Source organism: Sphaerodactylus townsendi, linkage group LG04 (assembly GCF_021028975.2).
Source record: "Sphaerodactylus townsendi isolate TG3544 linkage group LG04, MPM_Stown_v2.3, whole genome shotgun sequence".
Taxonomy (NCBI): domain Eukaryota; kingdom Metazoa; phylum Chordata; class Lepidosauria; order Squamata; family Sphaerodactylidae; genus Sphaerodactylus; species Sphaerodactylus townsendi.
The window spans coordinates 51,137,394-51,158,422 of NC_059428.1; the positions used below are offsets into that span (position 1 = coordinate 51,137,394).

The 21,029-nt window shown below is 43.5% G+C and overlaps 1 protein-coding gene across 1 annotated transcript; it reads right to left on the reverse strand.

Moving 5' to 3' along the window:
* Positions 1-1,860: 1,860 nt before the first annotated feature.
* Positions 1,861-17,035, reverse strand: ACP6 (acid phosphatase 6, lysophosphatidic). The gene is given in 10 exon segments (XM_048495170.1): positions 1,861-2,060; positions 2,365-2,524; positions 3,132-3,227; positions 3,443-3,543; positions 6,160-6,292; positions 8,979-9,044; positions 9,661-9,777; positions 10,025-10,155; positions 10,237-10,365; positions 16,575-17,035. Coding segments are annotated over 10 exon segments (1,263 nt in total). The 5' UTR covers positions 16,770-17,035; the 3' UTR covers positions 1,861-1,925.
* Between the last annotated feature and the right edge of the window lie 3,994 nt (positions 17,036-21,029).

Consider the following 21,029-nt stretch of genomic DNA (forward strand, 5'->3'; position numbering starts at 1 on the left):
TGGGGCCTGGATCTGCACAGTTCTCTGACTCAACATGTGCCAAATTTACAACTGCTTCTACCCATTGCAAGAAGCAGCCTTTTAGAACCCCCACTTAATGCTCATTTTTCATACTTAACAGCTTTTAGTTGGTCATATTAAGGTCATATTGCCCATTTCCCAACAACAACCATGATTGCTACCAAGTACTATAATTAAATGCAAGTAAAAACATCTTTCTAGGTGCCCATAGCTAATTGTACTACGTCTCAATCCTAGTTGAAAACGGCTCTGTGTGTCTTTCTTGTTTATCATTTCAAACTGAGCTCTAACCTGTGTCAAAAAAAACAAACAGTAATGCTACTTGGTTGAGCTATTTTCTTTTGTGTGGCTAAACATATTTAAAACTAGCGGGGCCTGGCCACGCATTGCTGTGGCTTATTGTGGTGAAATGGGAAAGGAACAGTAGGAGCAAATCAATTGTAGAGGCCAGCAGTACGTATTCATGGAAATGTGCAGGCTGATACTGTGTGATGTCATTGATGTGTGTGACCGCATCCTCCCCCACTTCTCTTCCCTTGCATGGCACCCCTCCCCCTACCTCCCTCTCCTTTCCCTTTGCTAGAGTGGGTGGGTCATATCCAGATGCTGTGCCCCCTCCCTCCCCTCCCTTGCATGCCACCTCACTCTCTGTCCCCTCCCTCACTTCTCTTCCCACGCATGCCTCCCCCTCCGTCCCTTCCGTCTCCCTCTGCTGAATGTGTATGAGAGTAGGTGTGTTGTGTGGTAGTAGTGGGTGGAGAGCACAGAGAGTGAAAGGTACCTGCATGTGAGGGGGGGAACCCCACCTGATGTCTCACACGGCAAACGCGTGTTAATGGGTGTGCCGTCCATTCGAAGTTATTGCCTATGTACTGTTTTCTATTGTTGCTCATATCTGCTACCATCTGAAGCCCTTTAACATTCTAAGGGGTGCCAGTTACACACACAGGCAGCTTCATGCAGCGCTGGTGCGCCTGGAAAAAAAATGTCTTTACCTGTAGCTCAGGTGTGTTGTCCTGAGACAATGTGAGGTACGTGAGAGTGAACACAGTCGGGGGAATGAGTAAGTGTCTGAAATTTTCAGAGCATTTGGGCCAACAGGTGCGGGGTTATTCTCGAAGCAACAAACGCATGGTTCCATTTTTATATATACAGGTATAATGATATGTCCTAGCTAGAACTTTTAAAAACATGACTGTGAAGAGGTTTGGAACCAAATGTAAGTTATGCCTAAAGGTCCGTGTGGCTAATTTTGAAATTATCACAAGGAATACCCTTTGTGCTGAATTTTCTTTTCTACATTAAGTTCCATAGTAGTGCAGGAAATTCAGCATTAGGGTTTGTCCTTTTTCATCGAAGTGGTTCTTTACGAGTGTTTACAATACCACAGTCAGTCTAGTTAGTTGTATCATACGGTGACCAAAAATCCTGGGGTTCAGCACTTGCAAGAGCAGATGGTAGTTTTGCTTTCCCTTTTGAAGTGTATATGTTCTTGTTCTTTTATGGAATTTTTATAGTGAAACAATAGAAAAGACTAGGATTAGATTCACTATGAATCAAGGTCTTCATTAAAAAGGTATTTAAAACTTTGGGATAAAAGGCCATAGAAGTGCAGCAAAGCTCCAAAAAGGACATCTGATGTGGAAGGCACCTCTGATTTCCTTCAGGTAAGCAGAATTATATGCTCCACTAATAATAAACTACTATCAGCTTTTGCTTTGGGACTGTGATATACCCCATGAAGATGCTAAACCTATTTCCAAGACGAATGAGCATTCTTGGTTTCAGTAGTAAACCTGCTCACAATGTGCCGCTTGAAATGTTAACTTGAGAGAAACATGCCTTTTTTCCCATTATATTTTAGGAACTCATAGTAAGAATATAATTTTACTATCATGAATTAGTTATTCATTTACAGTATCAGCTGATCTGGAGCAAAGCAGATTGTATTCCTTGGGATTTGTGCTATAACTCGAAATAGCATTCAGAAAATCCTCCAAGGGGCAGAGACCAGCTCTGCAGCCTCTTGCAGTCAATTCCTGCGGAAAAACAAAATGAAATTTAAGCAACACGTTTGAAACATTTCCAGAGCATCTTGAGACTAAAATTATGTAGGAGTAACACTACTTGCTCAAGGGAACTAAGATGCTTAATTTAAAAAAAAAAAAAGTTGAGAGCACCCAAAATAATGTAGTTCCATGTGCTAACCTAAGCAGGCTGCTTGACTTGTTACACTACCTGGTAATCAAATGAAGCACAAGTCAGAGCTTGCTTTCTCCATATCCACTACAGCTCAGCCAAGGCTGTGTGCTTGTGCATGAGGCGTCAATATGGATTCCTTACCTCTCCGTTATAGGTAAGTCGTACAAACCAGTTCCTAGAAAGCTGATAGAGTTCCAGTGTCACATCAGAAGCATATGGAGGCCATTTATGGTTGAAGTTCCCGAGAGCCATCAATAGTGGCAAGAGGGTCACATCATGAACAGCATACAGAATGAGCTTTCTGAAGGGGAAGAAAAAACTACATGAGCACAGCTAGACCTGTTACCACATCACATCAGCTCCATTTACATGCAGTATTCTGTTGCTAACATTTTTCCTTATGGGCGGACATTTTTGTTAACAGGAACACTTGGGGTTCTTATCACTGCTTCACTCATCACTTCCCCCTAGTATTGACCACTAACAGCAAGGCATTGTGGGCTTCTAAGGCCTCTAACTTGCATGTTTCATGGAATCAGCACTGAGTGGCACATGCTGTTTGAAGAGGACAGTAAACTCTTAAGGTCCTTTCTTTAAAACAACATGAGGTGGGGACTTTGGTGTTGTGAAGGGTTACCGTGGCACCACAGTTCCTATGAGGATCAGTCTTGTGAACAACTTTAGAAAATAATGGGTGGGTGTTTGGGTCAGTGTATGCACAACCATTACATTGCTTAGGAATTTTAGCCTCACAACTTCTATTTTTAAAAACAAATTAGTGTTTTCTGCAAAGCCAGAGGTTCCTCGGGGGGTTGCAAAAGTGTATATTCTATCTGGAACTGGGCCCATTTTGTGGATTGTTTTGATCTACAGTGGAGTTAGCTCTTGCTGATGAGAAAAGGATATACCTGGTCTTGCTGTTGACAGAGGAAGGCTCTATTGCCTCTCTAATGTTCTTCTGCAGTTCATGAAGTAGAGGACCAACAGACATCTGAAGAGTTTCCCTAGGGGGAAAAAATATCAGGAGTACATGCAGTTCACAGTAAGACTTGAGTTTATACTTGAGTATTGATAAGCTAGAAAACTACTAGCTTAAGTGAAGTGCCTGTATTCTAAATACTAAAATGAAGCTGTGTTCATCTGGCAGAAATTAGACTATAATCTTCTTCACTGACAAATCCCACTCTCCCTGCACACCCCACCCCACAGGTCTGCTCACCTTAAATTGTGTCCTGTGACATAAAGGAGAGAGTCAATGGCCCTTTGCTCAATTATTTGCTGAAAATTCTTCAGAACAGGGCAGCTAGGCAGATTGTGTACCTGAAAGAAACAAGATTGCAAGTAGGTCACCATCCAAGATCAAGCACAGATCATATTCATGCTCAGAAATCCTAACTTCAGTGTTGAAGCTGATCAAAATCTTGAAAAATGTAATGTGAATTTTGGAGCCAGATTCATTTTTTACCTTTCCTGAGATACCCCCTGTGTTGCGTGGTGAAATATTTTTGTGGAAATGCAAGGTGCACGAGTTCATTTTTAGACATCCCTCTAACTTGGGAAGATGGGTTTGGAGGAGCGGGGGGAGACAGAAATCCAACTCTGACTGCTAGATCGTACTTCCTGATTTGGCTTCTTTCTTGATTATGTACTTTAGAAAAGTGATTATCATTCTAGCAAGATTTGCCAAAACAAAACTGCAGTTGAATCACTACGCATGGCTACTTAAGAACACTTCTGTACTAGCTTTGATTTATTTCTACATAAACATGCACAGGACTGACTTGACAAGGAGGCTGGGGTACAGGAGCTTTGTGACAGTAAAGTCTTGTGCAGATTTGCCAAAGTCTAAGCCCACTGACTTTGATGGACTTAAACTGCAGTGACTGCTTAGGAGTGCAGTAGAAAAATCCTAAACATTTCCTCTGGCAATTTTACAAACAAATTCATTTTCTAAGACTTTTTTTTGGTGCATTTTTCCTGCTCTTATGTTTGTTTATAAGGAGCGCCACTTAAATTATTGCAACACAAATGCACATTGTCCCTTGTGCTGTAAAAGTCAGGAAGGACAGGTCTCTGTCTCAAGAAGCTTACAATCTGAATGTAGATGGCGAGTGATGCCTAAAGAGAAGCATAATGAAAACTTGAACAGACAGAAACATGAGCACAAAACAACCCTTACAATATAAGTAACACCATATGTTTTAGCCTGGTTACAGCAAGCATTCTCACCCCAAAATGTAATGAAATCACAACTGGGTTAGTTCACTGAATATTGTAGGCAGCTATTAAGTGAAAACATGGATTTTACTGGAATTGGATAGGTTGGAATTGCAGCTGAGCCTGTAACATTACTCAGAAGAACCCCCCTTGTTTGAGCCATATCAAGTTCCAGAGCCCAAAAAGTAAACTGTTTTTATACTTCTGCCCTCTTCACCTGGCGGCAGACACCCACATCCTGACCCTCAGCTGATGCCTACCAAGTGTTTTCCTTTGAAGGCATTCCATGTGTTTTCCTTTGAAGGCTTTCGCCCTGCCTTTGTCAAGTAGCCTTCAGATGAGAGTTGACTCCTGCTTTCCACAGAGCCCATGTTTACATCGAGATGAGCCTGTACTGGGTAGGGTCTGCACTAGAACTCCAAGTGCCACAAGGAAATTTTGTCATCATGGGGTTGTGGCTGCCAGGTTCGCAGGCCTTGTGCTGCCCAGCATGTTTTCTGAAGTTGTGTTTTCTCATCTACTTTTAGGAAATATTAACAGCTTTCCCTGCAGAAAGGTATCCCTGGTGTAGAAGCCATAAAAGTATATTTTTTGTAGTACCATTAAAGCTGATGAGGAAAACAGCCATGAGATATGAAAAGAGAAAGAAATGAAAGTGCAGAATAAGATTTGTGAAAGGTAAAGCATGAAAGGTAAAGCATCCTCATGGGATCTACTGACAGAACCAGGTTCAGTCAGTAGCTTGTATTACAAGGATGCTTTTCAAGCTATATTTGGTGTGTTGAAAGCATATGCAGCTTCTCAACAAGGCCAGTAATGGTGGACAGAATTTTCTGAAAGACCATCTGCCCTCTGTAACTAACATTTCTCCAATGCACAGCTGCAAGACAGTGTTAAGTGGCACTTGCAGTTTATGCTGGGGAAAAGTCAGACTCAGGCCTGGCCAATACTTGCATGAGGGATTTCTGGCATGCAAATCCTCAAGGAAATGATGACTTTTCTCTGGCCCCAGTTAAATTTTTTTAGTGTCCGAGCTGTGGGGTGGGGGGAGAAATCCATTTGGTGTAGGAATGCCTAGCTGCTAATATCACAACTTGTGATGCTCCTGCTTAGAGTGTCTGTGATCTGACTGAATTCTAGAAGAATTAATATAACCAATCTCTGAGGAAATCAGCTACAGTAGTAGAATTTCAGGATTGGGCCTAGTTAACTGCATGGGAGATTTCTTTGTAATCTGCTGCATGGGAGATTTCTTTGTGATCTGGTCTGGTGTTTCAGATGTCATGTATTAAAAAACCCACCACATGGGGTGAAGGAGTTTAATATTGTTTACATAGGGTCCACAGCCCTTTGCAGAGAGTTTTATGAACATCCTGTATGGTATAAAGTAGACAATGGGAATAAAAGAGAGGGTGGAAGAAGAGAAACGAGAATAGGAAAGTGGAAGCATAAGCCATATGAACATAATGCTCGCTTTAACCAAGTTTAAGAGCTTCAGAGTAAAGCTTTACAATACAGCTAAATCCTGAACAATTTAAAGTGAAGCAGAGCAGTGGTTTTCCTCATGCCACAATCTCCTCGGTCAGCCTTCTTCACACGCCATTTTCCATTGTGAAAGTTGTTAAGCTAAATGGTTGTGGAGCTTTCCTGTCTTCAATGCAGTTTCTCCCACATGCTTGAAAACATTACAGACACTGATTCTAGGCAGGTGTTGCATACCTGTTCTGCAAATATGTTGTCAAACAGGACAAAAAAATCCACTTGTTTCTCGCTGTTGATTCCCATCTTTTCTTTAATTGTCTTCAGGTCATCAGAAATGCCTGGCTGTAAAGACATGGTGGCCATCCTTTCTCTGGTAAAGAAAAAAAGAAATGCTTTCAGGAACTGCAAAAAAAAAGTTGCCTTGGGAAGGAAGGACATTAAATATTATTAAATGAAGGAGTGTGACTTGTGCCCCCCACCCCCAACTGAAGTTTTTAGCATTTGGTATTGTTTGGTATCATTTGGCCAATGCTGCAGGAGTTAATCACCCTGCTAGGGGTGTTCCAGCAGCAGATAAGTTTGTTTTCTGGCATGCAGCAGAGCAGCAGTGGCGTAGTGGTTAAGAGCAGGCGTTCTCTAATCTGAGGAACTGGGTTTGATTCCCTGCTCTGCTGCTTGAGTTGCAGAGGTTTATCTGGGGAATTCAGATTAGCCTGTACACTCCAACACATGCCAGCTGGGTGACCTTGGGCTAGTTGCAGTTCTTTTGAGCTCTCCTAGCCCCACCTACCTCACAGGGTGTTTGTTGTGTGTGTGTGGGGGGGGGGGGAAGGAGTTTGAAAGCCCTTTTGGGCCTCCTTGCAGGAGAGAAAAGGGGGATATAAATCCAACTCTTCTTCTTCTGAACATAAGTTTTTTTTTAAGTTAACATATGTCAACTTGGTCCTAAAAGATGCTACAAGAAGCCTCCTCTCTCTGAAATGTAATGAGATCATAACTGGGCTAGTCCATAGAACACTGGCGTTCCTGCCTAGGGACATGGGGTACCCCTTGTCCCCGGGTTATGCATTCGCATTGAGGCTTTAAGGGGGCGCCCAAAAGATCCCCACACAGCCAGGGATTCAGCAAGCCTTGTGAAAGCAGTGCACTGAAGCAGCCTTACCGCTCCCAGTGCTCGTCGTGAGGCCCTCGCCCACTCTGTGTACCGGGAAGCCTGAGGCGTCCAGGGGCGGAGAAGTCCCACTTTGCTCCCAGGAGCAGGACTGGGGAGGCCTCGGCCCTCCCTCTAACCGGTGCATGCTCTTTATCGCCTTTAAATTAAGCTAATGGTGACATTCAGAAGCCTTCTCCCCGCAGCCGGGCTGGCAGGCACAGGAAAAGGCAAGCTGAGCAGGGGAACCCAGAAGGCGCAAGGAAACTGGAAGGTGATGCTGACGCTTGCTTCTGGCAATCCTTCAGATGGGGGGGTGACTTCAGAGAGATTTACATGCTTTAGTGCTATACTCCTGCAATGGCTTAGAGCTGTGTCTCTCAGGTTAGCAACCTACCCTCACAGGATTGGTGTGAGGACACAATTAGGAAAAGTGGTGGAGGGGAGCAAAGCCCGTTTTGCTCTATACAAGTGAGGCAGTGATTTGTGAGAGATGATGCTGGATGCTCTTGCTTTGGTAAACCTGAAGGGGACTTGTGAGAGATTTTACGCTTGGTGCTACTCTTCCACTTGCACTGGCTTTGATTGCTTCTCAGGTTAGCAGCCTACCCTGCTACAGGGTTAAGGTTGTGGAGGACACATTAGGGAAAGTGGTGGGAGAGAGCCATGCCTGTTTTGCTGGGGTAGGAGGTGATTTCCAGAGAGATGATGCTGATGTTTGTTTGGTAAACCTTCAGATGTGGGTGACTCTGTGAGAGATTTACATGCTTAAAATGTTAATTCCCACTTTGCACCGGCTTGGAGCTCTTTTCTGAGGCTAACAACCCACCTCATAGGGCTGGCGTGAGGATACAATTAGGAAGAGAGTTGGTGAGAAAGCCGGTGCATGTTTTGGCTGGGTGGAGGGAGGCGGTGCAGCTGGTGCAAAAAAATCATTGGTTTTGGTCAGTTGTGGGGAGGGGTGGTCAGCCCATACCTGGGGTGGGGGTGGGGGGTGGGGGTGCACCAAACTCAGATTTTGTCCCCGGGCTCCAGTTTGCCTAGTTTCGCCCCTGCCATAGAATACTGTGGGTGGCTATAAGCGAGAACATTTTTTATCACCAACATTTGCCTATCTAATAAAAGGAAATATGAGAAGTGTAAAATATGCCCAGATGGCTTTTTAACAGTTTCATTTTTATCCTTTTTATTTTGATACACTTATTCTGTCACAGAAAGGGCCCAACGCAGCTTTTTCCTCCTCCATGGTAATTCCTCCTTAATTCCTGCAACATCCGTGACAGCTTTATTTGAAGCTATGACAGAATCTGGCATGGCCTTTTCCAAAGCCTTTTGCAGCTGCCTATGTTTCACACAGAATACAGGAGGCAAAGCAGGACACCACAGCTTGCCAATTTGCTTCAGCCAAGAAGCCGCTATGGAATCTTTCTTCCTCGGGTTACATGTCGACAGCTAGAGAGCAGGAAGTACCTCAAGCAAAGCACCTCGCGGTAGAGATCAAGCTGATACCTGCAGGGAAAACATTGCATAGAAAAATATTGCCTTTGATAAGCAAGTGGTTGCTTGCATACAGGAAAATAGGTTGTTGGTTTTGAAAGTTCATGCCACAGTAAACTAATTCAGACCTTAGGTGTGATTCTGTTTGTTAGATTTATATGCTGCTTTTCCAGGACACCCCAAAAGTGGCTTACAGACATTCTGATATATCCTGGCCCCACAGTCATGCATGCTTAGCCTAGCCTCACAAGGATGCAGTAAAAAGGAGAAAACAAATGATACAGCTGCTCAGCAACCTGGAGGAAGGGTGAATTAAAAGATGCATATATTTACAAAACACAGATAAAACAATGCAATGTGTCCTCACAGTGGTACTGATACACACAGCAGGTTTATGGCAGTAGCTTACCTGTTCACCTGTTTCAGGCTTCGGCTATAGTTCTATGGATTAGGATAAGAGGAATTCTGTGACTCCCTGCTTCATCTGCTGAGCAAATGGGTAATAGGCCCTGTATAATATAAGATTTGTCTTAGTGCAATATACCTAGAATTGAAGTTTTAAACTTAGAAAGTAGGTTCATGCTAACTTAATGACTCTACAAGCCAGGAGCTGAATTCATTTATTTTCAGCACAAGAACAAATGCTTGGTGAGTAACTTAACAGCCTTTGCAATTTAGCTTGATCTTGCTCTCATTTCAGATTGCCTATTTCCCAAATTGATAATCCTGTTCTTATTCAAACCGAGATTGCAACTCTACGAGGAAGGAATAAGGTAAAAAGTAGAAGACATACATCTCTTTCTACAAGGGTTAGTGAGGAAAAACAAAGAACGTGCTACACCACACTAGCTCTTTACAAAACATTTCCTACGCTACAACCTTCTTGCAACGTTGGCAGCTTCTTTACTGTGAATAATAACAAATGGCCTAGGCAACCGATACAGATTCTTGGCATCCTCAAAAATTGCTGTTTCTCATCTACAGGAAGATGTGGTCTAAAAAAATTGCCGGTGGGGAATTATTTGATAGGAGTGAAGGAAGAGAAATTCAATGAGAACAACAAAGCCACAAGGATCTGTGGCAGCAGAAACAAAGCGCAGTTTATAAGGAGAAGCTCTTCATTTGGTCTTCTTTCAAGCTGTTGGAAGAGCCCAGCCAGCAAACATCGTGTAGATTCCAAGTTTCGAACGATATTAGTAGAACGAACACTGAAAGACAGAACATGAAAGGGAGAAAACACATGGCTGTCCGTTTGCAAACAACCTGGGGTGGGAGGGAGTCCTACAGGACATGAGGAGAGCGGATAACCACCTCTGTGCAAACTGGAAGGACACGGCAGAAAACTCCCTGCAGCTCTCTGTGTTGCAGAAAGTCTGTGGAGGTTCTTAACGTGATATAATGGGAAGGGAAGTGAAAAAGCAGTTAGGAAACAGCTTGACATAAGAAAAGACTCACAAGACCTCCGAAGGTTTGAATGCTGGAGAGAGGAAAAGGATGTCTTCAATGTAATGCTTCCTCAGTCGTTCCCCCAGGGCAAACATCTGCTGCATGCCCACTTTGGTTAACTGGCCAGCAATCACACCACCCTGGAAGTAGAGAAGTTGTCTTAGATTGTATTAAGTAGTACATCACTGAAGCAAAATGCATCTATCAAAGTGGTCTCTCACCTTCAGCACAACCTTGCTATATTGGTCTTCAAATGGAGAATAAGGCTTTGGACCCCCAGTTAGATCAGTTACTGCATAGTCAAGCTTGGTTTCAGCAGGAATCTCCAGGAGTGCAGGATCCCATTCCACCTGTTAAAAAAAAGGATGTGTGTTTGTTATTTTAAGGACATATGAGCTTCAAATAGTTTTTAAAAAATTAGCAGCCCTATGCAGATAATGGTTTATTTTAATGGGCTTGGAGAGAGCTATTTCTCAATAGGATTAGGTTGTTCAGATTACATCAGGGATCCCGGATGGCAGGCTCAAACATAACATAGTTGCTATAGGAGGTGGAGTCAACCACAAAATGACACAGAGTGAGATTATGTTCAACTCTAACAGGAATACTTCCAACATTTCAGGCTGAAGCTGTGTCTAACAGGATGCTTTTAAAAATGAAGACAGTATTTTAAAACTATTTTCTTTCATACACACAGCTGAACCTTCAGTCATCGAGTAGAAGACTTTTGAAGCTATGAGTAGCGGATATACAGTGCCAAAGTAGCATGTTTTTTTTAAAATCTGCATAGCTGACCATGCCAATTTTTTATAACCACTTAGCAGTGCCAGTGGGTCCTATGTTGGGGACCCTGGATTAAACAGTGGTATCTAGTTTTAATATGCAGGCTATACTGGACTAACATACCTTTAGGAAACATGGTATAAACAAAGAGGCATGCTGAAACATAAAACAATGTTGTACTACGCTCAACTTTAGAAGTCCATGTGCTGAACACTTGCCTTGGAAACACTGCAATCAGAGAATGCCTCAACATGAAAGATTCAATAGAGCTTTCTACATCTTCAGAGCATCTTTAGCATCCTTTTCCTGTAAATGTTTATACTTGCCAATACATCCGCTGTTAGTAGCTCATGGCTGTTCAGGTGCAGTATGTGCTTCAAAACCTACAGGCTATTTCTACCTTTGTACCAAATACTTTAAAAAAATTAGTAAAACTCATGAACTGAATGATCAGAAACGGAAAAGCCTCCTTAGCACTGGATTCAATAATTCATGAAAAAAATGGAAAGCTTTGGCCTGGCCAAAAGAGGATCACTCACTCTAGCCTGCTACTTTCCTTCACCTGATTCAGTCTTATCATCAATATTAAACAAAATCAGAAATTTGTACTCAAACAGAGGTAGGGTACCAACTGTATTGCAGAAATGGACACATTTTAAGAAATGTTGTTCTAGGTAACAATATACAGCCGAGCTGTATAATTATGGGAGTGGCTAAGAGTGAGTGACTTTGAGCCTGAGACTAGATTCAATTCCCTAAATCTACTCACACATAAGAGAAATATATACTGGAATTGAAGCCTGCTAAGGTCCTGAGTTCTCACAGAACCCATGGAAGGACAATGGCAAAAACATCTCTTTCAATTTAAAAGCCCCATTGAGTCATCATCCCTAAATTATCAGCTAAAATTCATAACTGACAATACACACAAATAATATGAGATACATAACATAATATTATCAAAAAAGTAAACAAATTCCAGAGGTCTTGCCAAGATTCTCCTCCCACCCCAACACTCTTCCTTGATGGTGTCTGAAACTACATGAATAGCTTACACCAGTGTTTCCCAACTTTTTCGAGGTCAGGGTACCCTTGACCTCACTCTTCATATCTCACGGTACTCCTGCCACCACACTCCACCTTCCCCTCCCATTGCCCCTGCTTGCCATTGACACACCCCACCTTCCCTCCCAGGGGTGAAGGGTAGCACTGGGGGTGGTGGTGGCTGCTGATAGGCTCACTGTGGCAGGCCCTGCCCCATGGGCCAGCTCCACATGTCCCCTTGCTGGGTGCCGTGGGAGGACACCCTACAAAAATGGGGCGGTAGTGTTGCCACGGTACCCCTGGGACATGCTCACAGCACCCCAGAGTACCAGGGAACCCTGGTTGAGAATGGCTGGCTTACACATATACAAACACACACAATTTTCTCCTCAAAATAACCCTGTGAAGAAACTGATGAAAGCAGTAAGAGTACAATGTATTGTCGAAGGCTTTCACGGCCGGAATCACCTGGGTGCTGTGTGGTTTCCGGGCTGTATGGCCGTGTTCTAGCAGCATTCTTCTCCTGGCCGTTTACGCGCTTACCAAGGCCTGCTGGCTGGTATCCCCAGAGGATCCGATGTTGGCAGAAAGCAAGTGGGAGTATATATCTGTTGGAAGTGTCCAGGGTGGGGTGAGGAAACCTTGTCTCAGTAGTAACAAAGTACGGCAAACCAGGTCAATAGCGGATTGGTGGGTGATCTGAACTAGAAGTATAGATGGCGAAATATCGAGACTATAGTCTCGAGTAACCCTGTGAAGATAAAGTCCTCACTTTGGGTGGGAGCATCTGAATAGAAGTATCCTGGCCTTTGACACCTTCTTTGTCTATGGTCATCCTGTGTTTGTGTGGAGTTGGTTTTGACACAGTCTTTGACCTCTAGTATTTTTCAACACCTGGCAGCCAAGTTCTGTTCAAATTTTCATAGATTTCTTCCTCTTCCTGTTAAAATTGTCCCATGTGCTTTTAAGGGATTTCCAATTGCTTCTCTGTGTAGTCTGGACGAAGTGGCTTTTCAGAGTGTCCAGAATTTCTGTTTTTTTCAAATAATATTCTGTAATGTCCAGGCCTGGTTTTATCGCCATGTTTCACGAAAGCTGTGACGTCCTGCCTGCAACATAGTCTCCAGTGCCGTCGTGTTCTTTGATCGTGTCTGTCGCTGCGTTGAGGTAGTTCCTATATGGGCGCAATGCAGCACCCATGGTATCGATGAACTCTGCAAAGCAGAGATGCCGAGGGGCCTCGAGGCTCTCGCATGTTCAGTAAACCAGCAAGTCCCATCCAGGGCCACTCTGTCAGCGGGATAGTAGCCAATGCTTCGACAGAAGGCTGATGGGAATTGTAGGGGCTGATGGGAATTGTAGTTCCTGAACATCTGGAGAGCCGCAGGTTCCCTACCCCTGAGCTAAAGGATCCCTCTTATCACCGCTTGCATGAACGAGCATCTGCTGAAAATTTTTCTTAGATGGAGTCTATGGGTAGATTGTCGAGTTGTCGCAAGCCACTTATCAGTTTTCACCACATACATCAAGGGGAACCACTGGATCGCGATGAACAGAACTTGGCTGCTAGTGTTGAAAATACTAGGGTCAAGACTGTGTCAAACCAGTCTACAAACACAGGATGAACATGGTTCAGGGATCCCTAACGGCCTTCTGTCTGGGGCCAAATGTGGCCCCCTGAAGGTATTTAGGCCTCGCCAGGCATGGCGCCGCAGTATGCTCCATTCGGCATGTGCAGTGGGGCTCGAGGGAGAGGAGGAACCAGCTCCCAACGGGCTAAGTTGATTGCAATTACATGGGATGGCACCCTGTGGCTCCATATGAATTTTCTGGTTTCAGAGTTGGAAACCTTACACGCAGACAACTCCTGCTCCACCTCTTCCCTCTTCCGGCTACTCCGTATGTGTTGCTCTCAGGCTTTCGGTTCTGCCTCCTCCCACTGGCATCAGTACCAGCTAGTGACTGGTGGAATCGCTCACCGGTTGTTAGAGGGAAGAACCCAGGAAGATATTTAATCCCTGGAGGTTAGATGGCAGAGATGCTTCATTAGGAAAGGATTCTGCTTTTTTTTTTTTACAGGGGAAGGTATTCCACAGCCTCCCCAACAATATTTGGAGCCCACCCTGTATTTGACATACTTTGGTCACTGTTCTAAAAATAGACCATGACAGAAAGGCTGAAAGGTGAAATCAAACATTTTACAATCATTTGTGCATAGGAATTTGTTCATAGTTTTTTTTAGTCCGGCCCTCCAACAGTCTGAGGGACAGTGAACTGGCCCCCTGTTTAAAAAGTTTGGGGACCCCTGCCATAGACAAAAGAAACAAAGGCCAAGATACTTCTATTCAGATACTCCACTTGCTTTCCCAACATCAGATCCTCTGAAGATGCCAGCCACAGACGCAGGCGAAACGTCAGGAGAGAATGCTGCTAGAACACGGCCATACAGCCCGGAAACCACACAGCACCCAAGTAAGAGTACAAATTCCCCATTCAGACTTAGGGACGTCTGAGTCACCTTAGGCCAATCTCTCAGCCTAATTGACCTCAAAGGATGGGAGAACCACATAGTTCACAAGATAAAGAGCAGAATAAAGATGCAATAAGATAAAGAATTAGTAATAAGTGCATTAGTTTGAGTTAGTCACAGCCAAGTGCAAGATTTGAATTCAAACCTTCCTTGCCCTAGTCCAGTGATGGTGAACCTTTTTGAGACTGAGTGCCCAAATTGCAACCCAAACCCCACTTATTTATCACAAAGTGCCAACCCGGCAATTTAACCAGAATGCTGAGGTTTTAGTTTAGAAAAAAAACAGTTGGCTCCTCCTTCCTCAGCCCCACCTGCTCGAGCAGGGGCCAGCCTGCTCTAGCCTCCAGCAAGTCCCATGCGCACCGCTCTGTGCCTCTCTAGCATCTCTGCCTCCTCTGCGCCTCCCCCCACCCCCAGGCAGCAGCCACCCAGAGCACAGGCACCAGGCCCGCCAGCCGAGTCCTCCCTGCTCACTGCGGTGCGAGCACGTTGTGCTCAGTGGCCCAGGTCAGTCCAGATGTGTGTGCGTGTATGTGTGTGATTTTGCGCCCCCCACATGATGAATGTGTGCGCATGCCCACAGAGAGGGCTCCAAGTGCCACCTCAGGCACCCGTGCCATAAGTTCGCCATCACTGCCCTAGTCTAACATGCACTGCTTGTGCATTTCCACTGTTACCAAGACTGCAATAGGTGACTGTTGGCTCTAGTTACAGTTAAAGGAATCAAGGAAAGTCAGTAACCAAGAAAAGTGTCTCAGAGGAAAAAAGCCTCCACTGAACTGAACAAGGAAAGTGACCAGAAAAAAGCCACTTCTCAACCACACCTTTGCATAGCAAGTTCCACCCAAACGCTTACTGATTGGTTCCCCACCCTGGGACATGGACAATCTATGCCCCACTACTCATTCCCTTTTCGCTGGACACAGTGTGTAACTGACTTCTCTCTGAAGATGCCAGCCACAGATGCAGGTGAAACATTAGGAAAAAGATCTACCAGACCATGGCCACACAGCCCGGAAGACCCACAACCACCAGACAAATGATTACTCATATTATGAAAAATGATAATCCAACTTTTATTTTGTGAGAACAAATTTAGAAAGTTATAAGTCTTTCATCAGTGTTCTTTAGACATCTGGAATTATCTGAAGTTAAATTAAGAATAGCTAGAAGTGGTATTTCTTGTTTTTTACATATGTATAACGTGGTTTCATCTCTTAATCTTCAGAACTAATTGTAATTATGAGTTGATTTGGGTCGCTCTTTTCTGTTTTATTACTTTTTGTCTATAATTTTAAAAACTCACTAGAGAACAGGGCTCTCATTTTAATCTCACATTTGCAATATGGACACATTTATTTAGATACTTATACTTCTCTTTTCTCTCAAACAGGAATGTAGATTATATTTGCTTAAATATAGCTAATATTTAATAGCCAGAGTTTAACATAATACAAAGCAATGAACTTTGACATAACTTTCGCTTTCGCCCAGTAACAAGACACCAATAAAAAGCTATTGCACTAAGATTGTATCTATAAATGGAAGATTTGCTGAATGATAGGTGAGGGGAGGAATCAAGCGCATTAATCACAACTTCTTGAGGATGTTTTGAAAACGTTTTGATATGCTGTTTTCTTGCCTTTCCACCTTTCTCTCAGTCATTGAGAGAAGAATGGTATATGAATTGTTATCATTTGCGGTTACTCCCTTGGCATACCAGATGACAGCATGAGGGGATATACTCCTGGGGGAAAGGGCATTCCCAACCGGCTCTCCCCCCCCTCCCGCCCCCACTAGAGCCCATTTCAGTGTACAATAAATTTTAGTGTCCAATATTGTACACTAAAACGGTTTTCTGTGCTACTATAAAGATAATTGGATCATGTACAAGTGAAGCTTTCTAAAGCTGATTTGTTGCAATTACTTTAAAAAAAATCACTGCTTGTTATAACCTGGTACCAGGGCAGCCAAGAGAGAAGGAGAAATTCATGGGACTTGTGCAAGGGATTCCCACCCCCCTTTATGGTTTTGAGATTGAACCTGGGTGATGTCAAGGGAATCCCCCCTTCCATTTAGCCAATGGCTTCTATGCCGTTCTATGCAGCTGGGGTGTTCCCCTTCTTGTCCACTTCCCCTGCCTCCGCCCCACTTTACAAAGCTTAACCGGGTCTTCCATCTTATTCTGCAGCCCGGACTCACCTGCGCTACATCGGGAATGGGCCGGAGAGGTGTGCGTGCGCCGTGCCGAAAGAGAACCAGCACCAATTTCAGCTCCGGCTGGTCTTCGCCAGGGTGCTGGCCGCCCTTGCCGCTCGGTTCGGCCCGGGCTCTCAGCCTCCTGTGCGCGAAGGAAGCTAGAGCGCCTAAGACCCCCACCCGGACCCACAGACTCATTTTAAGAAAGGACCCTCTCGGGGGAGTCGAGCACAGGCTCACATCCAAGGAGGGGCGAGAACGAGGACAACAGAGACACCTGTCGCCCGGCAATTAGAAGCACTTAGGATGCAGAAGCTGCTGCTGCTCCATCTTCAAGGGAACCCACTTCTGCTTTAGTTGCTTCCTCTCTGCAACTCCCTCATCAGACATAAGTTGCAAGCAGCTGCGGCTCGGTGCAGCCTGCGAGAAAAGGAGATCCTGCTCGAGGGTTCTGTCCGGCAGTGATGGACTCTGGGAAATGAAGTTTCCGGAGACTCTTGTTTTCTGGCGTAAGGCACTGGTTAAGAACTACAACTCCCAGGGGCTAGCGGGGCCCTTTAAGTGTCTGTAGGGGCGGTGCCGGGCAGGCGCGTGGAGCGGGAAAAGAGAAGGAGGAGGAGGAGTGTGAATTTATACCTCATCTTTCTCTCCTGTAAGGAGACTCTTCCCCACAACCTTATGAGGTAGGTGGGGCTGAGAGAGTTCTGAAGAACTGTGACTAGCCCAAGGTCACCCAGCAGGAATGTAGGAGTGTGGAAACACGTTTGGTTCACCACATAAGCCTCTGCCACTCAGGTGGAGGAGCAGTGAATCAAACCCAGTTCTCCAGATTAGAATCCACCTGCTCTTAATCACTACACCATGCTGACTCTCAGAGAGTCTTAGTAAGCCTATGTAATGTGGATTCTACCCAGCATGCTTCTAATGAATTGCAGTAGTTATAAATTAATCTGTTTTCCATTTATGAAAAGGGAAAACGTGCACATTTATACCAATTGCAACACGTTGCAAATGCTGTACGGGATCTACTTAAGTGTAGCAGATATGAGGAGGATTTGTCTGCTGAGTAGGAGCAGTTTGATTTGAGTTGTAATAGCTTGAGTGCTTTTTCACATTTTCTCTCTTTTCTCAAGAAGAGTCTTGTTATTTATCAATTCTTTGAAATAAATCACAGGTCTCAGTATGCGTAAGGCTGGAGGTTATGATTTCATTGTTGCAATGCCCAGATAACACTGTTATGCACTGACTTTTTAAAAAAAATTGTTGTAACATTTTTGGTATAATGTGTGCATGCCCATTCTGTGAATAGAAAGGCTAAACAGGAGCATCTGAAGAAACAAATGGCCACACAACACACCCATACCCCAAACATTGGGAAGGAGGAATGCAAATAAATACTCTTAATTTTCTCAAAGAGATACACATCCACTGCAATACCACTGAATTTAATTCCAGCATCTCTTCTGTTAAATTCTATACCTGCCCAATCATTTTTGTTTCCAGGTGCTAGCAGAGTTGCAGCTTTCCAGTATTGAGGGCAGAAGGGTTTTGACAGAAATTACAACCCCTGCAATCTGAAGTTCTGCCCTGGCAATGTTTTTCCATATCAAATGCATGTGGTCTAATATTAGGCTGAAAGCTGAGTGTTGCCAGGCTGAGTCCAGAACAAATCTATTTTTCTGCCTTTTGTCAGAATAGTATGGTAAATCTGCAAGGTTACAGGAAGAGTTGCAATAAAAATGCAGAATATCTGTCATTTCTTGGGACTTTCACAAGATTCTTTGCTATTGGAATCTCTCAGATTCCCTTCTGGAACTATTTTGGGGTAGCTCCAGGAGCAAGCTAATTTTAAGAGCAGAAAGAATAAATTTAACTATAGGGAGTGTGATTCCCTTATCGCTATCAGCCAAGAAAAGTGAAAGCTGAAAAATCATGTGAGCAGACTGAAAACTTAAGCAATAAGAGGTGTTATAAAACAAGCTCATTGAATGGGATATAAACCACAACTTAAGGGAAAAATGATTTCATGATTCAGTGTCTGTTCTTCTGCATGGATGGAATCTTTGGGCCACAGGGAGCCTGGCACAACAGCACACAGCTGCCAAAGGATAGCGCATTTACCCAAGCTAAAAGGTGTGCCAACTATTAAGGGGTATACATGGCCAGAATCAATTGCTGTTGTAGGTTTTCCTGGCTTTGTGGTTGTGGTCTGGTACTTTTGCCTGCATCAATGGCTGGCATCTTCAGAGGCATGCCACAGTAAGACATGTTTCTCTCTACAGTGGGAGAAACACATGCCATACTTTGCAAGCCTATTCATCAATGCCCAGTGGGTTTGGCTGTTTTCAAACCCATGCTACACACACACACACACCACCACCACCACCACCACCACCACCCCCCCCCCAACTTGGGTTCACACATGAACTCTGTAGTGATCTGAGATGACATGTTATGTTGCCTCCCTGCCTTCCTTAGTGCTTCCTACTTAACTTTCACTGCTACCAAAGGCTCTTGCATCAGAATTCTTTGTTGGGCCCAATTAAGTTATATTTGGTAGAATGATAGGAAATTCTTTTAGGTTAATAACTGCCACACAGCTTAATTTCCTAACTTGTCACTTAAATAATTTCCACAAAGAACACAGATTTTTCTCGCATCACCTCATTCTTCACCCATTCAGTTCTCTTCAACCCTTTTCACACAGCTAACATCCAAGTCATGGTACACTTTAGTCACCCATCCAGCTCCCTTCTTTCTTACTCTAGAGACCTGCATTTTAAACTACAGCAACATATATATGAAACCCCACATTAAAACACAAAAATAAAACATGAACAAATATTTACACTGCAAAACACCCTTTGCTGTTACACAACATGGAGTTGTGCCCAATAGAACATCCGAATACACAATGCAAGTCTTAAAAGCAGCAGCAGGTCTCCAGAAGCAAACATCAAGCTTTAGAAGCTGATCAGCCCTACTCATCAGTGCTTTCTTTTTAACATTTTATTTATTGAGGTTTTACAAAATATTGTATAGACAAGCATCGTGATACTGTTCTAGGCCATCCATAAAATCTGATATGCCTTTTGTTAGAATTTAATGTGTGGGATTTTATAAAATGTTCATAACTTTTTTTGTCCACTAGAGTGCAATAGTGGGTTTTAGGAATGGATTGGATGGTAAAGTCCATTCTGCTGCAGAGAAAATCAAGGAGAAACAATATGTTCACTTTTTATGTTCAAGGAAGCAAAGCAATATTTCCCCAACTATCCAAACTGTGTATTTTATGAACCACATCTATAAGTTCCATACTGTCTCTCTTTGGTAAAGATAAGTTCTTGGGTTTGAAATTGCTATCTCCAATGAGCCCATACGTCAAACGGCCTGGACTCATGGGGAAACTGTATAGGGAAAACTATACCTTTTCTTGCCAATAGGGAATCAGATAAAGATTTAGTTGTTTATCACCTCTCCAAAAAAATCTGTAACAAATGAGTGGGGGGAGCACTTTCTTCCAAAATCTGTAATTAGGCAATAAGGATAAATGAGTAAAAATAGTTATTTATCTATTGCTGTTTCTCAAATTTTGGAAGCACAAGAAAGGGTGAAGATAATTTTGTATTTCTTAAAGACTTTTAAGCAGGCAAAGGTGTGTGTCGTAACTATGGTAAGTAGATTTGTCTTTGATATCAAGAATCAGGTGACAGAAGTGGGATGTATGTGTGGAAAGGAACATAGTATGTGGGTGTGAAGAGAGCAATACATAGAGCACATATGCCAGGCAACTATCCAATTAGGTTTATAGCTAGTGTGAAAAGCTAGCATATTTAGAATGAGAATGCAAGTGCATAATATGAAAAATATTGCCTTGGAGATATTAGCATTAGCATAAAAACAAGCCAGAGTTGTAACATTCCAATCAAGCCACAAAGGAATTCTTTTATCAGTTTAATTTACACACTAACCAGTTTAAGGCAAAAGTTTTCAGACGTTAAAGACTTCATCAGGTGTATGAAGTGAAACCTCAGTACACTGATATATACATACACAGGGAGGATGAAGTGTGAACTGTAGGGTTAAAAGACCATAAAATGAAATTTCTGTACAAAACTGAGAAGTACACAATAGGCTTATTGTTCTGGGGAGGATCTTAGATCATTATTCCAACAAATGTGATATCACTTCTGTTTTTGTACTGGAAGTGCTATTGCCTCATTGGGTGCCATCATTCCTCCCATTCTTACCACTCCCTCTCTCATAGGGCTGCCAGACAGTGGCTGGCAACCAGCAGGAGGGTTGTGGGTGGGTGGGGGGAAGCATCCTAGGAGAAAAATTAAAAAGCAATATAAAGTCTCACCTTCTTACAGGAAGTTCTTATTGTAGACTTCCTGGCAACTACACTTTGTCATTTCTGGGGAGCTGTAGGAATTGCCAGGGACTGTAAAAACTTCC